The 19,735-nt window shown below is 43.3% G+C and overlaps 2 protein-coding genes across 2 annotated transcripts; one reads left to right on the top strand and one right to left on the bottom strand.

Annotated features, from left to right (window-relative positions):
* Positions 1-248: 248 nt before the first annotated feature.
* Positions 249-2,581, bottom strand: LOC131188765 (uncharacterized protein C2orf72-like). The gene is made up of 2 exons (XM_058164285.1): positions 1,933-2,581; positions 249-436 (listed from the first exon to the last, which is right to left on the bottom strand). The coding sequence occupies exons 1-2, from the start codon at positions 2,579-2,581 to the stop codon at positions 249-251; spliced, it is 837 nt and encodes a 278-aa protein (XP_058020268.1).
* A 2,631-nt stretch (positions 2,582-5,212) lies between these two features.
* LOC131194334 (uncharacterized) lies at positions 5,213-8,709 on the top strand. Its single transcript, XM_058175210.1, has 3 exons — positions 5,213-5,946; positions 7,784-7,937; positions 8,581-8,709. Exons 1-2 carry the CDS (start codon positions 5,337-5,339, stop codon positions 7,891-7,893), a joined length of 720 nt encoding a protein of 239 aa, XP_058031193.1. The 5' UTR covers positions 5,213-5,336; the 3' UTR covers positions 7,894-7,937; positions 8,581-8,709.
* The last annotated feature ends 11,026 nt before the right edge of the window (positions 8,710-19,735 follow it).

The following is a 19,735-nucleotide window of genomic DNA, read 5'->3' as shown; positions in this document are numbered from 1 at the left end:
GTGGGAAGCATTTCAAAAGGAGCCTCCTCTAATTTTCCAGGGGGTTAAAGTAAAGGAGGGAAGAAATATTATTTGACTTGCAGGGTTCTGCTAATGTAACATTATAATAAAGATAGAGCTAGAATTCATTGTTATGCTGCTTCTTGTCTGGACTACCCAAAGGGTTAACAAAGAGAATCCAGATAAATGGATTAAAGCTACACTTACGTTTTTCTTGATCATAAGGTCCAAAACTATGCACACTCACCTCAAAGAAAAGCAAGCAGACCTGCAGGGATCATGTCAGGTGGGATCATGCCTTGTTGGTAGAGGTACCATCCTGCAGCAGATGCCATGCCCATGATGCACAAAGTCCCCAAAATACCTCTGATGACGATTACAGTCCAGGAAGAACCTGCAACGGGTAGGGGATCCTTAATGACTTCCTCCGGCAAACCTGCACAGGAATTCTCTGGTTAACTGAATTGAGCTGATGGTTCTAACTTGACAATATTTAAAGAAATGGGTATGGGACAGCAAAGTCCCAATTGGGAGGTGGGGTAGGCTGAATGCCAAAAGATGCAAATTGACATGCTAGGAATGAACCTGGTTTAGATGGAAACAGTGGTTCCCAGATAATGAGAGCTCTTATTTATTTGTTTGTTTATTTTGCCTCCCATATCCCCTACAAGGTGACATTAACAAATCTCAGCTGCTTTGATGATGTTAGACACCTATCAGTTACCGCACACTGGAAAAACAGGAGGAAAAGGACTATATTGGTGGGCACATAAGCGTTGCCCTAGCTCAGTTAGGTCCCACCGGAAGTCAGCCATTTCCAGACTCTGGAGGGCCTCCGGGCGGGGGGGGGGGGCGTTTTCACCCTCCCCAGGCTCCAAGAAAGCCTCTGGAGTCTGGGGAGGGTAAAAAACGAGCCTAAAGGGTCCACCACACCATCGCGTGCCAAAAGTGAGGGGAACACAAGGGGGGGTCGCATGGGCTTGCGCGGGGGGGGCACATTAAATTATGGGTGTGGGCATGCACACGACACCCCCCCACGCTCCCCACGCTTTTGGCACACGACGGCAAAAAGTTTAGCCATCACTGATATATAAGATGAAAGCATAAATCATATTTTACAAGCTACATATGTTGGTTTCACATATCCTGCTAGGGCAAAAACAGAGAAACTGCTTTACGTCTTATCCCATTACTTTTAGTCCAAAAGAGCTGTCAAACGTGTTAACAGCATTTCCAAGCTGAAAGACTGCAAACGATTCTTGCCAGGCCTCGTACAGTTGAGATGTCAATTAAGATTCCCCCCCCTGCTACCTATGCTATGGCCAGGGATGTCTGTGGTCTCTGAGACCATCCCAGATCAAGCATCCATACTTCGTGGCTAACCACTGAAAATTATGCATACTTTAAAACAGGGATCTCCAACCTTGGCAACTTTAAGCCTGGAGGACTTCAACTCCCAGAATTCCCCAGCCAGCTGGGGAATTCTGGGAGTTGAAGTCCTCCAGGCTTAAAGTTGCCAAGGTTGGAGACCCTTCTTTAAAAACAGCAAGAAGTAGAAAACATGAGTTAGGTTGCTGATAGGCAATCTTAATTTAAAGCCAGGAGACAAACATTCAAGCTCCTCTGCCTCTTCTAGGGACATCATGGTGTTACTGTCCTATTTCTTGAAGCACTAGGACAGCGTCCCCCAGCCTTTTGGGCACCAAGGACCAGTTCTGTGGAGAGAGGTTTTTCTGTGGATCGGAGGCGGAGTGGTTTCGTGTACTGCCTGCAACCTGCGAATGGGGTTTCCCTAGTTTGCACAGACTGATTTCTGGCATGCTGCGGGCCGGTGCCGTCCCCTGCATTAGAAGACCAAAAATGAAAGCATGCCTATACCCACCCACTGAGGAAAAAATAATAGCCCATTCTTAGTCTCGTCTCATCTCCCACCTCTGCTCAGGGCTTCCGAAGCACGACAGGCTGCCTTCATGATGGCCAAGTTACCCCGGGGATAACCTGGGACGTAGACCTCTGCTTCTACCTCCACGTCTTCCAATTCCAATGGCCCTGCCTGATCCTGATTTCCTTTGGAAGCCGGATGTTTGCCCCGTTTCTGTGGTGAAGCCTTTGGGAAGATGCCCCGTAACAGTCGAAGCAGGTGGATACGGGCTTCCTCGGCCTCCCCTTTCTTGGGTTCCATAATGATTCCTACTAAGGCACAGGGGGATTTCTGGACGTACTTCTTCACCTGCTGCAAAACTTTCCGCAGTTCGGTCTCCTTGCCCTTTATGCAGGAGGCACGGCACAGAAAAAAGATGAGCTGGCATTGCTTGCCACCAAAAGGGCAGGTGACGCAAGGCTCTTTCAAAGCATCGGCAGGGTGGACTGAGTGACAGGAGGAAGAAAACAAGTCCTTAACAAAAGAGGCCATCATCTTATGAATGTCCCTGCCTTCCAGGGTCTCCCCAATGAGGAGAACCTCAGGCCTCCCCCCCACCTTCTGCACCAGGATCTGAAAATCCTGTAAGACTTTTTCCCCGGGGCCTGGCATGCATATTGGTGCAGGAAGCTGTTCCGAGCCCTGCCCCTCCTTGGTCATGTCCTGCTTTCATGGAGTCTCTGTCCAGCTGCCCTGGATTAACCTTGAAAGGCCTCTAGGCAAACCCCCACCACATGATGTCACAATGCCCAAGCTCAGCTTGTAAACCTGGATCAGCCTGTCCCAAAGACCACCGACAGCGAAGTTAATTAATTATTTAGCATGGGATAGAAGACAAATTGTTATCTAGCTAGTTGACCCCCGGATGGATTATTTCTAGATAGAGCATCACAGTTAGAACTAGGTGTTAGTTACTATCAAGTCTGAGATGGGCTGCGGCCAAGTCAGTCAAACATAGCAGATCCCAAAGCCTTGCAACAAAGATCTACCGTCAGAAACCACTTTGTCAGAGGTGTGAACTTTTAGATATTGCCTAAATGGATCTCCAGAAGTAAAAGAAAATGTCAAATCAAGTGATCAGAGGAAGTAAGAAGCCCAAACCTTTGATAATTCTATGTAAGAATGGACACATGAGGAATGAAAAAGAATTATAATGACAATCAGTATAGGAAAGCTATAAAGAATAACACCTGGAACGGGAGAGAAATCCAAACATCCATATTTTTTTTTACTCATGTTGTTGTTGTTAGTTGCGAAGTCATGTCCGACCCATCATGACCCCATGGACAATGTTCCTCCAGGCCTTCCTGTCCTCTACCATCCTCTGTTGTCCATTTAAGCTCATGCCTACTGCTTCAGTGACTCCATCTAGCCACCTCATTCTCTGTTGTCCCCTTCCATCTTTTGCCCTCAATCGTTTCCAGCATTAGGCTCTTCTCCAGTGAGTCCTTCCTTCTCATTAAGTGGCCAAAGTATTTCATCTTCATCTTCAGGATCTGGCCTTTTAAAGAACAGTCAGGGTTGATCTCCTCTAGGACTGACTGGTTTGATCTATTTTTGCTCTTTTTAAGAAAGCAGAATCAGACTTGCTGATGAATTCTGGTGAGAGTCATCTTGCAGTTTCTTTTTGCATTTTGAACAGTCAATCACCAAAATCAAACGTGAATGGCAATACTCAACATAGGAAAGAGGATTCTGCATGTTCTTTGTCCTTCACCGTGTAAAACTCTGCAGACAGAAAATCAGCATGTCAGTGAGAAGGGATAATTTATATTAGTTTTCTCTTTAATGGACCTGTTTTCTATAGTTTTCACCCCATATGGGGACATGTGCAAAAATTTTCATTTGCAAACTACAGTGGTACTTTCAGTTCTGCAGAAAAATGGTTTTGCATTATGGCTAGTCCTAGAGTTGTGCGGCCCACCCATCATAATCATAACCTGTGGCTGTAAATCACGATGCCCACATGACTGACCTGATTTTATGACCTTTTTTAAAGCAGTCATTAAACAAACGCCATGGTAGTAAAACAAAGCAGTGGTTTGCTATGGATGACAGCAATGCATTTAAGTTTGTATTTGATATCATGCACAGTCAATAGAATTTGGACATCTCTGTGCCATAAAGAGATTTAGGGTATATTATATTGGGGACAAATCCCACCAAATACGGCAGAGTTTTCAACCAGCTAAATAGGTTAGTAAAAGTATGCTATGGGGCAGCGGTCATCAACTGGTGGTCCGTGAGAAAATGTTGGTGGTCTGCATTTCCATTTTTTATATTGCACTAAATCAGGGGTCCTCAAACTACGGCCCCTGGGCTGGATATGTGCAATGAACGCTTGTGTTACTGCAGAGAGTCTCCCCCTTCAGGGTCTTTTTGTGCGGGTTGGAGGGAGGCAGAGATTTCGACTTGGGTCTGTTTCAGCCTCCTGGTGCAGGGCTTTGGGCAAAGGCTGGAGGGAAGCACCACTGGTGGCGAAGAGCCGGAGTTCCTGTGGGACTGTCTCATGTCCTGGAACTGGCTGATCATTTCAGCCCGCTGAGCCTCCAGGCACCGGTACCTGGCCTTGCACTCCCAGAGGTCTTCCCTCTGCTTGGAAAGGCTATGTTCCTAGTCGTCAATGAGGTGCTTCTGCTGAGGCCCCTTCTCAGTCAGATCCAATATGAAGTGAGCTGTTTTGCCAACTCTTTCTCATGGTGGCTGCTTAGCTCCAACAACTGCTTTCTATTGGGGCCCTAAGGAGTCTGGGTGGGCAGGGGAGGAGTGGCTGGGGAGGGGAGGGGCAAGTGGTGGCTAGGGAGGCACCCCTCGATGCCAGTGACATTGAGCTGGCCACACCCACCCTGCCGGTCATTAAGCAGATCATATTAGTGATCCACAGGATTTAAAATTATGAATTTAGTGGTCCCTGCGGTCCAAAAGGTTGGGGACTCCTGCTATGGGGGACAAGGAAAAGGAAATAAGTTGAATTTTCCAAGAAACGCAGGCAAAGTGCCTCGTCCAAAGGGAGCTCTATAGACCCAAGGAAGTCCCTCTTGCTTCTTCTACATTCTCCACGGACTCCTTTCTCGTCCTTAACGGTGAAAAACAAGGTGTAGGATCGTGGCCAGAGGCTGCATCCAGCGCATGGAGAACGAAGGGGAAGACCGACCGACCGACCTTCCTTCCGACAAAGCGCCCAGGAAGGAAGCGCGTTCGGATCGAGGCCTGTGAGGGAACGAAAGGCAGCTCGCTCAGCCCGTTTCCCGACACCCCCTCCCCGGAAAGACGCGGGGTAACAGGCCGGGGCTCCACGCTATACTCCTTATGCCCAGAAGGGGCCGGCGGACGATTGTGACACCCGCGCAAGACGCAGGAGAGGCGCGCGGGGAGCGACGCCGGCGCGGCGAGCGGCTGGACGGACCCGGGCGGGATGGAGCGCAAAGAGCAGCGGGGCGGGAGCTCGGGTGGCGGGCGGCGGACCGGCGGTCGCGGCGTGGCTGGCGAGAAGGAACCCGGACCGTGCGAGGACGGGACGGTGGTGCAGCGCACCCAGGTGGTGCTGCTGGCCGGCGAGTCGTGGGGCTCCGACGGGGGCCAAACCGTGCTCAGCTCCTTCGCGCACCATGTGCTGCCGGCGACGGACGCCGCCGCCGCCAGCAGCCCGGCCGGCTCCGCTGACTCTTGCGTCCCCGTTGCTACCCGGCCGCTCCCCGCGCCCGGTTCTCCGCCGTCCACGCCGTCGGGCCAGCTGATCTTCTTCCTCTGCCGGCCGTCGTCGCTGCGGGAGCGGCCCGATCGGTTGCGGGAGGTGTTGCAGGGCGTGCGGAATCAAAGCCGGGACTCCCCGGCGGCCCTGGTAGGGGTGGTTGTGCAACCGCGGCCCGAGGAAGAAAAGCTGGCTCTCGTGCAACTCGAGAAATTGCTCCGTGAGATCTTCCAGTCCGAAGGTGCCGGATCCATGGAGGTGCACACGGCCGTCTTCGCACCGGGGCGACCCGACGGTGCCCTGGAGCTCAAGCGCGTCAAGGGCGGGGCATCGGGTGAGGGATGTGCGAAGATGGTTAGGCAAAGAGAAAGAAGGTCGTTGGGTTACCCAATACTGAGGAAAGGGAGTTATGCATATGTCTGTGGAGATTCTCAGTGATCCAGGTCATGGTTGGCCCAGAAGTGCTTTTTCAAGAGGCAACTGGGCTTTCTGGTTTTTCTTTGAAGATGTTTTGCTTCTCATCCAAGAAGCTTCTTCAGCTCTGACGGGATGGGGGGAGTGGAAGGATTGGAAGGGAATTCAGTCAGCGCTGAAGAAGCTTCTTGGATGAGAAGCAAAACATCTTCAAAGAAAAACCAGAAAGTCCAGTTGCCTCTTGAAAAAAAGCCCCTTTGGGGCATTATGCATAGGTTCAGAAGCCCTCTTCATGCTGACCATATTCTATTTACAGGGATTTTGTAGGGCTTACATCAAAATACTTGCAGGAAGCTACTGCTACCAGGAAACCCAGCTGCCTTCACACAACAATAATAATGGGTTCAGTCAAAGAAACCCATTGAGGGCTTCCTCAGTCTTAGTCCCATGTTTATGTCACACTGCCACACTAGGGTGGCTATGTGTAAGGGAGGAAAAGTTATATCTACCCAGAGAGTGATAATTAAAATAGGCCAGATAATTAAAATAGGCCAGTATTCTTACCTGGTTCCCCTACTGAACAAGTTTGGGCTCCTTATGCTACTCTTTGCAATGCCAGGTTAGTCTGTCTTTGAAAGAAGATTCACCAATACTGTTTTCTAGAACCTTTACTAGCCAGTCAAATAGTCAACAGAGGAAACACAAAAATGGGATGGAAGCCCCCCCCCCCTTTTTGCATGGGCATGACCCCACTATGAAAGGGAAGCCCACATCTTGATATTTTTAACCTGGTGGTCTTCCCTCCCTTCCAACACTTCCCCCTAAGCCAGATCTATATTTCCAGAAGTGGATCCTGGCAGCTCAGTATTGTGCAGATGCACAGAGATTGGAGCTTTTTGTCAAAACGATGCCAAATACACACTGTAAGCTGCCCTGAGTCTTCAGAGAAGGGCGGGATATAAATGTAAACCAAAAAAAAAATTCACAGAGAATTTGGAAACCCTCTTCTCCTCATCAGACCTGTCGTAAAAGTTATCCTTCAAAATCACTTGTTATATGCAGCAGACTTTCCTAGTTTGGCAGGTAGTGCTGATTAGAGCAACTCCTGGAATTCCTTCCTGATGTGGAAATCTGGAAATTGTAGTCTAGACACACCCAGTTACTTGGGGAAGGCTGACAATGTGAATTGAGCCATTACTGTATACAAGTAGTGCTCAACTTACTCTTGTTTAACAACATTTCAAAGTTATGACAGCCTCAGAAAAAGTGCTTTATAACCTGTACATACAACCATTGCATTATCCTACAGTCACATGATCATAATTCCGAGGCTGGACAAGCAACTCACATTTTAAAAACTTTAAGCAACCTTTTAAAAAACATCCATTGGGGAAGCTCAATTTGCATTATGACTGCCATACAAATGGTTATAAAATCAGGTCCAGTCACATGATGACTCAACTTACGACCACACTAACTTACAACCGACATTCTCATCTCAATTGTGGTCATAAGTTGAGGACTGTCAATTTCAATCCAAATCTTGCCCATATTTATTTTATTTATTCATCCAATGTATTGATCTTACCACATATGTATGAAATAAATGTATCTTCTGTTCTTCTTTCCTCCTTATCTGGCTCTGTCTCCCTCTTCATTCTCTGTTGTTTCCCAAGTTTTACTAGAAAGCAGATATATGGCCTCTTGTATTTCATTTGATATGATAAAGAATAAATAATTTTTCTCTTCCCTTAAAGCCAGTTTAGTGCAGTTCAACAAATTGGTGATGCAATTTTTTGGAGCAATGCTGTGGTTTGGAATCGTGGCATACGGAGGCTATTACTTCTACAACTATTCTCCAGCATGAAGCTTGCTCTCCTGCCTGCACATCTCCCTCCCTACATGGTTAAGGTGGGTACAAGATGCAGGAAAATGTTTTTGTAAAAGCTGAACTGCCTGACTTCTTTTTCCAACTTGACCGGTGGGAAGGTGAAGCTATTGCAGTAATTCACTTTTTATGCAAAAATATGAAGATGCAAGTTTAAAAAGGGCTTAGCCAAAAGTGAGACCTTCATATTCAGAATAGAATAGAATAGAATAGAATAGAATAGAATTGGATTGGATTGGATTGGATCGGATCGAATTGAATTGAATTGAATTCTTTATTGACCAAGTGTGATTGGACGCACAAGGAATTTGTCTTTGGTATACATAAAAAGACAAGATACATTCGTCAAGAATCATAAGGTACAACACTTAATGATAGTCATAGGGTACAAATAAGCAATCAAATCATACTAGGAAACAATCAATATAAATTGTAAGGATACAAGCAACAAAGTTACAGTCATACAGTCATAAGTGGGAGTAGATGGATGATAGGAACGATGAGAAGATTAATAGTAATGCAGACTTAGTGAATAGTTTGACAGTGTTGAGGGAATTATTTGTTTAGCAGGGTGAAGCAGTTTGCTTAGTGGCTGGGCAGTATTCCTCATATTCCATTATAATCTAAAGGTAAGATTTCCTTCTAATAACATATGTTTTTTTCTAGGTCTCTTATGCATCTGGATTTACAGCTGTCACCCAAAATAAAATTTAAAAAATCAAAAGTTGTTAACCTTGTCCGTGAAGATATGTAAACTTGAGATGAAGTGTTGAATTAGCTAAAGATTCATCACAGCGTCCCATCTCCTCACAAGATGTCTGACTGTGAAGTCCATTTATTCCATCATGGATGTATGCACACATCCTGTCTCAAGCTTTAACACAAAGCTGCTACTATGTGTAGTTTCAACCCAAAAGTCCTCATACAACGGCAAATTATTCTTGATGGTGAAGAAATCCACTTGGATTGTAACAGTCTTCTAAAATATAAATCCAAAATGGACTGAATGGGTAAATGAGAGTTGTTTCAAATAAGTGGGAATAAAGTGATTGCACCAGGAAAGAGATCCCAGCTTTATTATAGATAGCAGTTTACATTGAACATGCTGGCCAAACAGGAAATACATGTTAGTTCATGGCTGATAAATCAGTGAAAACGTAGGCAAAGTATAACACACTGAAAGTTCTGAAAGGTTGAAATAAAAATTCAGTTTTGAATATGACTTCATCACAAAGTTGGACACCAGATTCTTCCTATAACCGTAGTGAGGAAGGAGGATGTTGTAGAACTGAAAAGGAATTAAAACATTGAACCAAGATAAATGGGGCTGGAAACACCTCCATGGTGAGCTAAGTTTCATTTTCCAAACTACGACCCACACATGTCTTGGCTTATGGTGCCTAGAATTCCAGCCCAGATTATAAAAAATGGAATCATAAGCTAGCACATGAAGAGTATATGTGGTTTGGGCTCTGGAGAGTTTTGTGAGCTGTTATGATCAATCTAGGAAACTAAAAGCTCACAAAAAACTCAACCAGAATATACGGTAGAATTTTGACTGCATGTAAATTACTGCCACAAGATGCAGTGATAATTTTTGGTAAATCGGTTTTGGTGATTTCAAAAGAGAATGAGAACTTCATATAGGACAGGGGTGTCAAACTCAAGGCGGGTGCTTAGATCTGGCCCATGGAGCCAGCCTGGAAACAGCGAAGGACCGTGTCAAACTCGATTTCATTGAGGGCCACATCAGGGTTGTGTTTGACCTCGGGAGGCTGAGTGGATGTGGCTGGGGTGGGCATGGCCAGCTCGACATCCTGCAACCCACGTGCAGCCCTCCCGGGCTCCATTTTTGCTAGCAGAGGGTTGCAGGAGGCCATTGCAGACGAAAACGGAGCCCGGGAGGGCTGCGCGTGGGCTGCAGGATGTCGAGCTGGCCACGCCCACCCCAGTCACACCCACTCAGCCTCCCGAGGTCAAACACAACCCTGATGTGGCCCTCAGTGAAATCGAGTTTGACACCCCTGATATAGGATAAGGCTATCAAGGGCTACTGATCATGATGGATCTATCCAGAGGCAATATACCTCAGTACCAGTTTCTGGAGAATATAAGTGGGAGGTGCCATTATTCTTGGAATTTGGATAGCCACTTTGGGAATAAACTAGAGAAACTTTTTATTTCATTCAGCACACTTCCTTATGCAGGAATAGGAGAAGCTATTTAAGTGCCATGGGTACTTGAAATCAGGATAGAAATAGTTGCCTCTGACAGAAAGGAATCAAGTCAAAATTGGAGATTTTATTCCTGGTAATTTGTCCCTATAAGACCACAGCTGCGATATAAGGATATCTGCAAGAGGGACTTAAAGGCCCTGGGAATGACTCTGTGGTCTCTTCTCAAAATCCCCAAAGCTTTAACCAAAAACTATCTATCATTGACCTCATTCCTAAGAGGTCTGTAAGGGGCGTGCATAAGAGCACAAACGTGCCTACCGTTCCTGTCCTATTGTTTCCTTTCATTATATCCAATTAATATAGTTATTACATACTTATGCTTATATATATATGCTTATATATTATATAGTTATTTTCATGCTTATGCTTATATATACTGTTATGACTAAATAAATAAATAAATAAATAAATAAATAAATAAATAAATAAATGGACATTAACAACTGGGAAACCTTGACCTCTGATCGTTCAGCTTGGAGGCTAAAGACGCAGCATGTCTTTCTCCAATTCGAAGAGACATTTGTTCGGCAGGCTGAGGCAAAGAGGCAGTCCTGGAACCAGCGAAATCTGGGGGCTGGGCAGGGGACAGAATGTATCTGCGCTCAGCGTGGAAGGGATTGCCACACTCGAATTGGCCTTTTTAGCCACACTAGATGCTGTTGTAGAATCTCTTTCCAGAGCACGATACCATAGTCTTTTGAGACTGAAGGAAGCCAATGTATGTATGTGTGTCCCTAAATTCAATATCATAAGTCCACGAGACAATCCAAGACAATGAAGGGGCTCATTACTGACAATAATAATAAACTCGAGAAATACCTGACTCATCCTGATCTATGTATCTGGTATCATTTAGTAGCTGCACTGTATAATGATTATTGTATCTACACCAGGGGTCTCCAACCTTGGCAACTTTAAGCCTGGTGGACTTCAACTCCCAGAATTCCCCAGCCAGATTTGCTTTGCTGGCTGGGGGATTCTGGGAGTTGAAGTCCTCCAGGCTTAAAGTTGCCAAGGTTGGAGATCCCTGATCTACACAACAGTTTTGTGTTTCCATGTTATGCAGCATAAGATCACCTGACAGAATGGGATTCCAGCATCAGATTCCTTCCTGTGAGACGTTGAAAGCTCCACAGAGAATGTGAGGGTAGCAACTAAGACCAAACTAGCAGAACCTTTGTTGCTAACAACATCTAGGAATGTTCTAGAAGGGTTGATAAGAGGTGGCAGTTGGAAGCTATGTCCTCCAAGGGCAGCAGCTCACCGTGAACCATCAAGATGACGTACCCCAACCCAGGGGTCCTGAAGGCAGCCATGGGACATTACTTAACAGAAAGTGCCCGGACAGCACTTGAAGCCATGGAACCTGAAGAGGATGTAATAGAAGTAAGTGAGGGAGGGAAAAGTGCAGTTGAACCAACTCTCCCTCTTTATTGCTGTGAGAAACTGTGTTTCTCAACCTTGGCAACTTCCAAGATATGTGGAGGCTTCCTAGGGATGAGTGTGTGATGGGACCAAAGTCACCCAATTGGCTTCATGCCTTAGATGGGACTAGAACTCATGAGCTCCTGATTCTTAGCCTGATGCCTTAACCACTATGCCAGATTGGCTCTCTTTATAAATTTGTATAGGGCTTATTCCATTTACTAGCTTAGTTCCCCTTTTGGTAAGTAGCTGAGACCAATATTTTTCAACTTCAGAAACTTATAAGATGTATGGACTTCAACACACAAAATTCCCCGGCCAGCCAGCATACAGCCAGGGAAATGAGGAAGTTTTATTTATTTATTTATTTATTTATTTATTTATTTATTTATTTATTTATTTATTTGTCAAACACAACGGTATATATAAGCATAAAATAACCATACGAATTGGATACAGTCAAAGGGAACATTAAGACAGGAACGGTAGGCACGTTTGTGCTCTTATGCACGCCCCTTACAGACCTCTTAGGAATGGGGTGAGGTCAATAATAGATAGTCTTTGGTTAAAACTTTGGGGATTTTGGGAAGAGACCACAGAGTCAGGTAGTGCAGATCCAAATGTCTTAAAATTTCCGAGATTGAGAAACTCTGCACTAAGAAGAAAAAATAAATAGCACAAGTTTAATAGAAACATCTTTTGGCTGCTTCAGCTAAAGAAGGCTCAAAGTAATCCCCAAAACTTTAGGATTGATGACCCCTTTTGAGATTGTGTGTGTGTTTGTGTGTGTAATGGGTGCTGTCACAAAATGCCAAACGCATCACTGACTTACCTTTAAGTGAACGGTTACTATTTAACATGTAACCATTCACTTAAAGATAAGTCAGTGATGTGGCCATGTACAACTTTTAGTTTATAGGAATATTAATGAAGCCTACTTGAGGAAGGAGAGGTGATCTGGTTTTTTACATTTTTTATATTTAAGTATTTTATTGGTAGATTATAACAATTATGATGAAGTACAACTAAAATATAGCATTGTTAATTTGATCAAAAATATACGAAGCAGTAAGTAAATAAGTTTGAAGAAATTAAAGATAAATAGTAAAATATCAGAAGCTGTAGAAATTGAAATAAAATGCCAATATAGAACAAGCTCAATCCTTTAATACATTAAATCTAGCTATATAGACTATTATTCCATCTTCTGGTTTAATGCAGTCTTTCTGTACAATGCTATTTATGTTGTATACTTTGTTTCTAAAATTGAGAGGTGGTGTATTGATGCATATTAGATTTTATGTTTATTTTAATTAAAACTATTGAAAATATTCAAAAATTAGGTGAGATTTGGTGCCTGGCAGAAGCCAAGCAAGGTGTCTGTAAATACCCCTGAAATATTTATTATATAAAAGGCATAAATATAGTGGGATTTACTTGCGACTAAGAAATAAATATTTTTCCCCTCCAGACAAATAGGGCCTTTTCAGAAATATGTAAAAAATAATCAAAATTTATAAAGTCCCAATAGCCAAGTAATCTATAACAAGGAAAAGTTGGATGTTGTATGAGCTTCTTGGAAAAAAGATGAATGAAATGGGGGGGAAATGCAGAGTTCTGAAAATTTGCGGAGCCTGGAGGCCATGGGGGCCTGAATGGAGGATAACAACAGGCTTCAACTGAACCCTGATGAGATGGAGTGGCTGTGGATTTGCAGAGTCTCGGAATCTGGAGGCATTACCTGGATGGGGTGGCACTATCTCAGATAGACCCAGTGTGCAACTTGTGGGATCTCCTAGACGCATGACAGTCATGGATAGGAGACCCTCCACACAACTTTGCATGGTGCGCTAACTGTACTCTTTTCTGGATTATGAGGCTCTGTGCTTAGCCCTGGGCACCTCATACTTGGATTATTACAATGCATTCTACTGCTAAGATGTAGAGACTCTAGAAAGAGTGCAGAGAAGAGCAACAAAGATGATTAGGAGACTGGAGGCTAAAATAATATGAAGAAGGGTTGCAGGAACTGGGTATGTCTAGTTTAATGAAAAGAAGGACTAGGGGAGACATGATAGCAGTGTTCCAATATCTCAGGGGCTGCCACAAAGAAGAGGGAGTCCAGCTATTCTCCAAAGCACCTGAGGGTAGAACAAGAAGCAATGGGTGGAAACTAATTGAGAGAAGCAACCTAGAACTAAGGAGAAATTTCTTGATAGTTAGAACAATTTATCAGTGGAACAACTTGCCTCCAGAAGTTGCGAATGCTCCAATACTGGAGATTTTAAAGAAGATATTGGATAACCAGTTGTCTGAAGTGGCTAAGCAGGGGTTTCGACTAGAAGATCTCCAAGGTCCCTTCCAACTGTGTTATTCTGTTCTGCTACCTTTGAACAGTATTTGGAAGGTACAATTGATCCACAATGCGATGGTGCAAAGATTTTTGAAGGCCCCTAATATGACACATGTAACACCATTGTTATGCAAGCTGCATGACATATAATTGTTGAATGTGAATTTTATTTTGGTGTAAGCTGCTAAGAGTCACCTGAACCATGAGATGGTGGCAAACACATTTGATAAACAAACTCATAGAAACTAGCCCTGGCTTGGAAGGGGAGACCAAATCAAACCAAAACCAAAGCTTATGCATATTCTTGGAGATCTTAAAATACTGAAACAAATTACTGCTGAGTTATGCAAAACAGATAATGAATAACATGCTTCTTCTATGCTATTTTTCTTTTCTAGTTGGGTCCTGGGAAACACATGCCAGTTGTGGGACCCAATCAAATTCTGGACATGCCACTTTTCACCAAGATCCCACTTCTGCCTGGCTCCAATACCATGTTTTACAGAACAAACTTGGGTGAAAAGGTGAAGAGAGACTACCTCAGTTCTGCTTTCCATAAAATGTTGTGGACACAAATACAAAAGCATGCAACAAGAAACCATTTTTATGGGCATGTTGCATGAAAACTTGTAGAAGTGTCCCAGTGTTATTTGAAAATAACTGAAACTATCCTGAGAAAAAAATTCAGAAGTAAAAGTGGGAAAGAACCCTTAATTTATCTGTTTCTTGCCACTTTCCTCTCTCTTGAAGCTACCTTTCCTAGTAAAAACCAGTATGGGAATTCTCTCTCTCTCTCTCTTCAGAGGTTGTCTTATTTTTTTCCCCTGTATGGGAGATCCACTTCTTCTGCTTGCTCACGGCTGCAACAGGGCAGGAGGCCACGCAGTGCGCCAGTGCCGCCACGGTGGAGCTGCCCCATGCGCCCTTCACCGGCTTACCTCAGGGTCCCACAGCCAGGCTATCCATGTCCTGACACCTGCCTTGCCTCGCGGCTGCAGCTTCAACAACCCCATCCAGCAGGACCCTGTGTGGCTGCCTGCCCATGGCCCATTGCTCATAGTCGCAATGGAGCAAGCAAGCCGAGAGATGGTGGGATGAAGAGGTGGGTGACCGCGGGAGACTCGTCTTCAGGTTTGTTGGTTTGCTTGCGTGGTGCGTCGGGATCACCTGCCTTCTCCCCTGTGCCTCTGCCTCCATCTGCTGCTGGTGCCACTGCATGAAGACGAGCCTCCCGCGGCCGCCTGCCTACTCTGGCCCATCGACACTCAGATTTCCTGCATCCTGTGCAGTGCGTCCAGATTGCATGCCTCCTCCCCTGCCTCTACATCCACCTTCTGCTTGGACAGATAATCAATTCACCTGCACTGTGCAGACTGCAGCTGCTGCTGGACACCATCGGCCCCCGTGCCCTTGCCGCCTCCGGTGCTTTCCACACTCACCCCATTGCTGACGACCTTAACTAGGTCTTATTTTGGGGTAGGGCTTATATTAGGAACATGCTAAAATCAGGCTAGGTCTTATTTTCGGGGAAGGTCTTATTTTCAGGGAAACATGATATCTATCTATCTATCTATCTATCTATCTATCTATCTATCTATCTATCTATCTATCTATCTATCTATCTATCATATTTCTAATCCCTCAAAGAGGGCTCTGTCATGCTTTTATTTGTACTTTTTTTCATATGCTCTTTCCTAGCATAACATTTCTTAATATTTCTTTGTATAAGTCTTCTGAAGTAATTGATAGATCAAGCATGGTGGTTTTGTTCCCCGGGGGAGGGTTCCAATAGTTTATATGGGATGCCAACTTTCTTTGTTCTCATCAATCTTTTGTGTTTCTTTCAGCTTTATCAGCCATCAGCTACTTTTGATCTGACTGACCCATACTGTAAGATCATGGCCCCCAAATACAAAAGTCTTCATGACCCCCACTTGCGTGCTTACTATAAGCGTAAAGACAATCTGCGGAGATTGAAAAAGTCCGGCCTGATCACTGACAAAAACAAAGTAAGTTTATGCCCATTCTGTCTTCTATTAAAGTTACTAAAGCAACGGTCAGTAACATGGTAGAAGAAAAAATAGACCCGGAACTAAACAGTGGTAAATATCACAGTCTTATTCCGAAGTCTATTTGTGATGTTAAATACAAACTTTGAACTTGGCGCTGCTATCCGTAGGTGCCTTCAATATCTACACATACATTTTCTTTATCTTATCTTAAGTCTCGGAAAATTCTCAAGTGAGTCCCAAATTGGACCTTGTTTAGGTTTCCTACACAAGGTCCTTGCAATCCTGCAATCTTGCAATCCTGCAAACAGATGCAGAAAACATGCTAACACACCCAAGTCTGTTTCCCCCCAATTCTGACATACTCAACAGATATTCCTGATTTACAGATTGAAAACAATACGTAAGCTGATACTTAGGCATTTTTTCCTTGTCTCTTATTCATATCACTTATGCTCAGCACAAGCCACCAGCACAGTTGTGGCTTGTGCTGAGCACCTTATAGTTTTAGGTAGGTTTTACTCAATGATTCTGGAAAACAACATGTTTTATGCAAAGTTATTTTCTTTTAATGTTAGACATATCGATATACACATATCGATACACACATAATAATTTCACATTGGTTTCAGATATTTTTAATTTGACTCAGAATGCCATGCATTCTGGTGGGCATATATTCATTCACCTTTTCAAAGAACCGTTCTTCATTCGGCATTTCGGCATCAATTCATTTTCCCTTTCCATTTTTTGATCACTGAACGATTCATGTTAATTTGCACAAAAATGAAGATTGCTGCCTTTAAAAGGTGTATCCAACTCTAGAGCTCATATCTTAAGTCACAATAAGCTCTATTCTCTATATTAGCATCTTGGGGGAAAATATTCTATTGCCTTTCAGTGGAATTGGACTCCTGTACAGAACATTTAATAGTCTTAATCTCAACAATCTGTGACCTAATAATGCATATAATCATGATTGTTGCAAATACTAAATGACATTTGGCATCTGAATAGTTCATTGTAAATATAAATCCATTGGTACAGTAGCACATCTGTATAACTGTCCATGAACTTTATCACACAGCTATGCCTTAAGCTACCAGCGTAAATACATAGTATTAACATATTCTGATTCCAGAATATGATTCAGATGTTGGGCAACTCACTTATATTTATGGTGGTTAAGGTATTCTGAGGATCGTATGATCACCTTTTGAAGCCTTCTGATAAGCAAAGTCAATAGGAAAGCCAGATTCCAGAATATGATCCTATGCACAATTAGATTGTTTAAATTCCAATTAAACCTAACTCCTTGACTTATGACCAAAATTGAGCCCCAAATTTCTATTGCCCAATTTTAGGACCTTTCTTTCCACAGTTGTTAAATGAGTCACTGCAATTGCTAAATTAGTAACACGGTTGTTAAGTGAATCTGGCTTCCCCATTGACTTTGCTTATCAAAAGGGTTTTCAAACATTTTGAGAATATTTATTTACATTATACTCTGCATTTATTAGTATATGTCAATTAAATGTGTATAATCGCATATTTCCTAATCACTGTCAATTTCCAATACTAATAATGGTTCCTAAAATACCTCATGAAACTTCCTCTGGAATCTCTCGTTGGACTAGGAAGTAGTGAGAGCAGGGGTGAAATCCAGCAGGTTCTGACAGGTTCTGGAGAACTGGTAGCAGAAATTTTGAGTAGTTTGGGGAACCGGCAAATGCCGCATCTGGAGTGGGGTCCGAATGGAGAGTTTGCAATATTCTTTCCCCAGGAGTGGGGAAGGAATGGGGATTTTGCAGTATCCTTCCCCTGGAGTGGGGTGGGAATGGAGATTTTGCAGTATCCTTCCCTGCCACGGCCACCAAGCCATGCCCACCATGCCACACCCACAGAACCGGTAGTAAAAAAAATTTGAATTCCACTACTGAGTGAGAGGCATATAAAATATATTAAGAAAATAAGACCGACATTTTAAACAAACACATTAAATGTCTGTGGAGCTTCTCAGTCATCCAGGTCATGTTTTTTCGTGAGGCCACTGGACCAGGGGTTTTGACAGGTTCTGTAGAACCGGCAGTGGAAATTTTGAGCAGTTCAGAGAACCAGCAGCGGAAATTTTGAGTAGTTTGGAGAACTGGCAAATACCACCTCTGGCTGGCCCCAGAGTGGGGTGGGAATGGGGATTTTGCAGTATCCTTCCCCTGCCACACTCACCAAGCTACACTACACCCACCAAGCCATGCCCACAGAACTGGTAGTTTAAAAAAATTGGATTTCACCACTGAACTGGACTTTCTTGTTTCTCTTTGAAGAGCTGAAGAAGCTTCTTGGATGAGAAGTGAAACGTCTTCAAAGAAAAACAAGAAAGTCCAGTTACTTTTTGAAAAGCACCTTTAGGACAAACACATTAAATGCATTTATCAGAAACAAGACCTAGATATTGTATTTCTGATAGTCCCGCAATGATAAGCATTAAACTAGCTTGGTAACCTTCTCAATACAAGCTGCTATTTTCTCACCTTTTGTTATTTAGGTTGTGTGCACCTTGAAGGAATTTAATGAATATAGGCAATATCTGACCTCCCGCAAGCTGGAGTTTGAAAAACACTACCTAAAAGAACAAGTAAGTCCTGGAACTAGTTGAAATTTCATCCTATGCTAACAAGAATGTTGTAAATATAATTTCTTGTTTTAGTATCGATTAAATATGTACCATTTAGAAAATCTAGCTGGTAATCAAGCAGCACAGGAAGAGTGTTGCTTGATTGGGCCCAGAGCCCATCTGTTCCCACTTTTTCTTTTTTCTTTTTTTTCTTTTTCATAAAAAAGTTTTATTTTTACAATCATGTCAAACAACTCATCCAATGTACAGTTATATACAATTAGTCGGGCTTGCCCAGTCACCACCCCCCTTTTTAACACTCTTCCCTCTTCTACCTTCTTTTACTTTCCTAACCTTCCTCTCCTTCTCTTATCTACATCCTCTCCTCCCTCCACCCTACACCTTCCTTCTCCCTCTTCTACCCCTCTTCCTTCCTCTTCTCCTCTTTCCTACCTCCTACTCTCTCTTTTCTCCCTCCTCACCGTTCTGAAATGGTAACTGGGCAGACCCGACCCTACATTAATTATATTTATACATCTTCAATAATCCCTGTACATTAACCATCACTCCATCTCTAGCCTCAACCCCCAATTCCCTCCCCTTACCCCCACCCCCACCCCGACTTCCCAGAATAAAATGCAGGGTATCAAAACTAACAATCATAATCTAAAATAATTCCTAAATTATAATCTCTAGTCTCTCCACACTTAATCACACTCTCAATTCCCCTCTCCTTCAGAAATATATCTAATACAAAATATTTCCTAAATTTACTCATATGCTATTCGATATTTTTTTATCTGATACTTATTTTGAATATAATCAATCCACATTTTCCACTGTTCCCACTTTTTAGATGCATTTGGGAACCTCATCACCTTCGATTAAATGACAATACTCCTTTTTGACTTCTGCAGTTGTTACCCAGAAACTAATATATAAAGCATGTTGCCCATAACTCAAAACTTAATAAACAGCTATCAGTATTAGTAGCCTTTGAAGGTCTGATGAATGTTCATTTTGAAATCATCCATATTGGCTGTTTTTACCACTCATGCTGGCAGTGATTTCCACAGTTAAACTGTGCTTTAGAACTTAGAACTTAGAATAACTTTATTGTCACTTTGAATGTACACTAATCAGCATACATTAAAATGAAATTTTGTTGCATACAGCTCTCAAA

The sequence above is a fragment of the Ahaetulla prasina genome, chromosome 1 (assembly GCF_028640845.1).
Source record: "Ahaetulla prasina isolate Xishuangbanna chromosome 1, ASM2864084v1, whole genome shotgun sequence".
Lineage (NCBI taxonomy): Eukaryota > Metazoa > Chordata > Lepidosauria > Squamata > Colubridae > Ahaetulla > Ahaetulla prasina.
The sequence above is the reverse complement of the archived record's forward strand: the minus strand, read 5'-3'. Positions and strand labels throughout refer to the sequence as shown.

What these genes read in the sequence shown, in the direction of transcription:
- LOC131188765 (XM_058164285.1), bottom strand. Translation starts at nt 2,581, where the DNA reads ATGACCAAGGAGGGGCAGGGCTCGGAACAGCTTCCTGCACCAATATGC. An exon ending in TTCGGAAGCCCTGAGCAGAG is followed by an intron (nt 437 to 1,932) that starts GTGGGAGATGAG and finishes ATTCCTGTGCAG; the next exon opens with GTTTGCCGGAGGAAGTCATT.
- LOC131194334 (XM_058175210.1), top strand. Translation starts at nt 5,337, where the DNA reads ATGGAGCGCAAAGAGCAGCGGGGCGGGAGCTCGGGTGGCGGGCGGCGG. An exon ending in CGTCAAGGGCGGGGCATCGG is followed by an intron (nt 5,947 to 7,783) that starts GTGAGGGATGTG and finishes CTTCCCTTAAAG; the next exon opens with CCAGTTTAGTGCAGTTCAAC.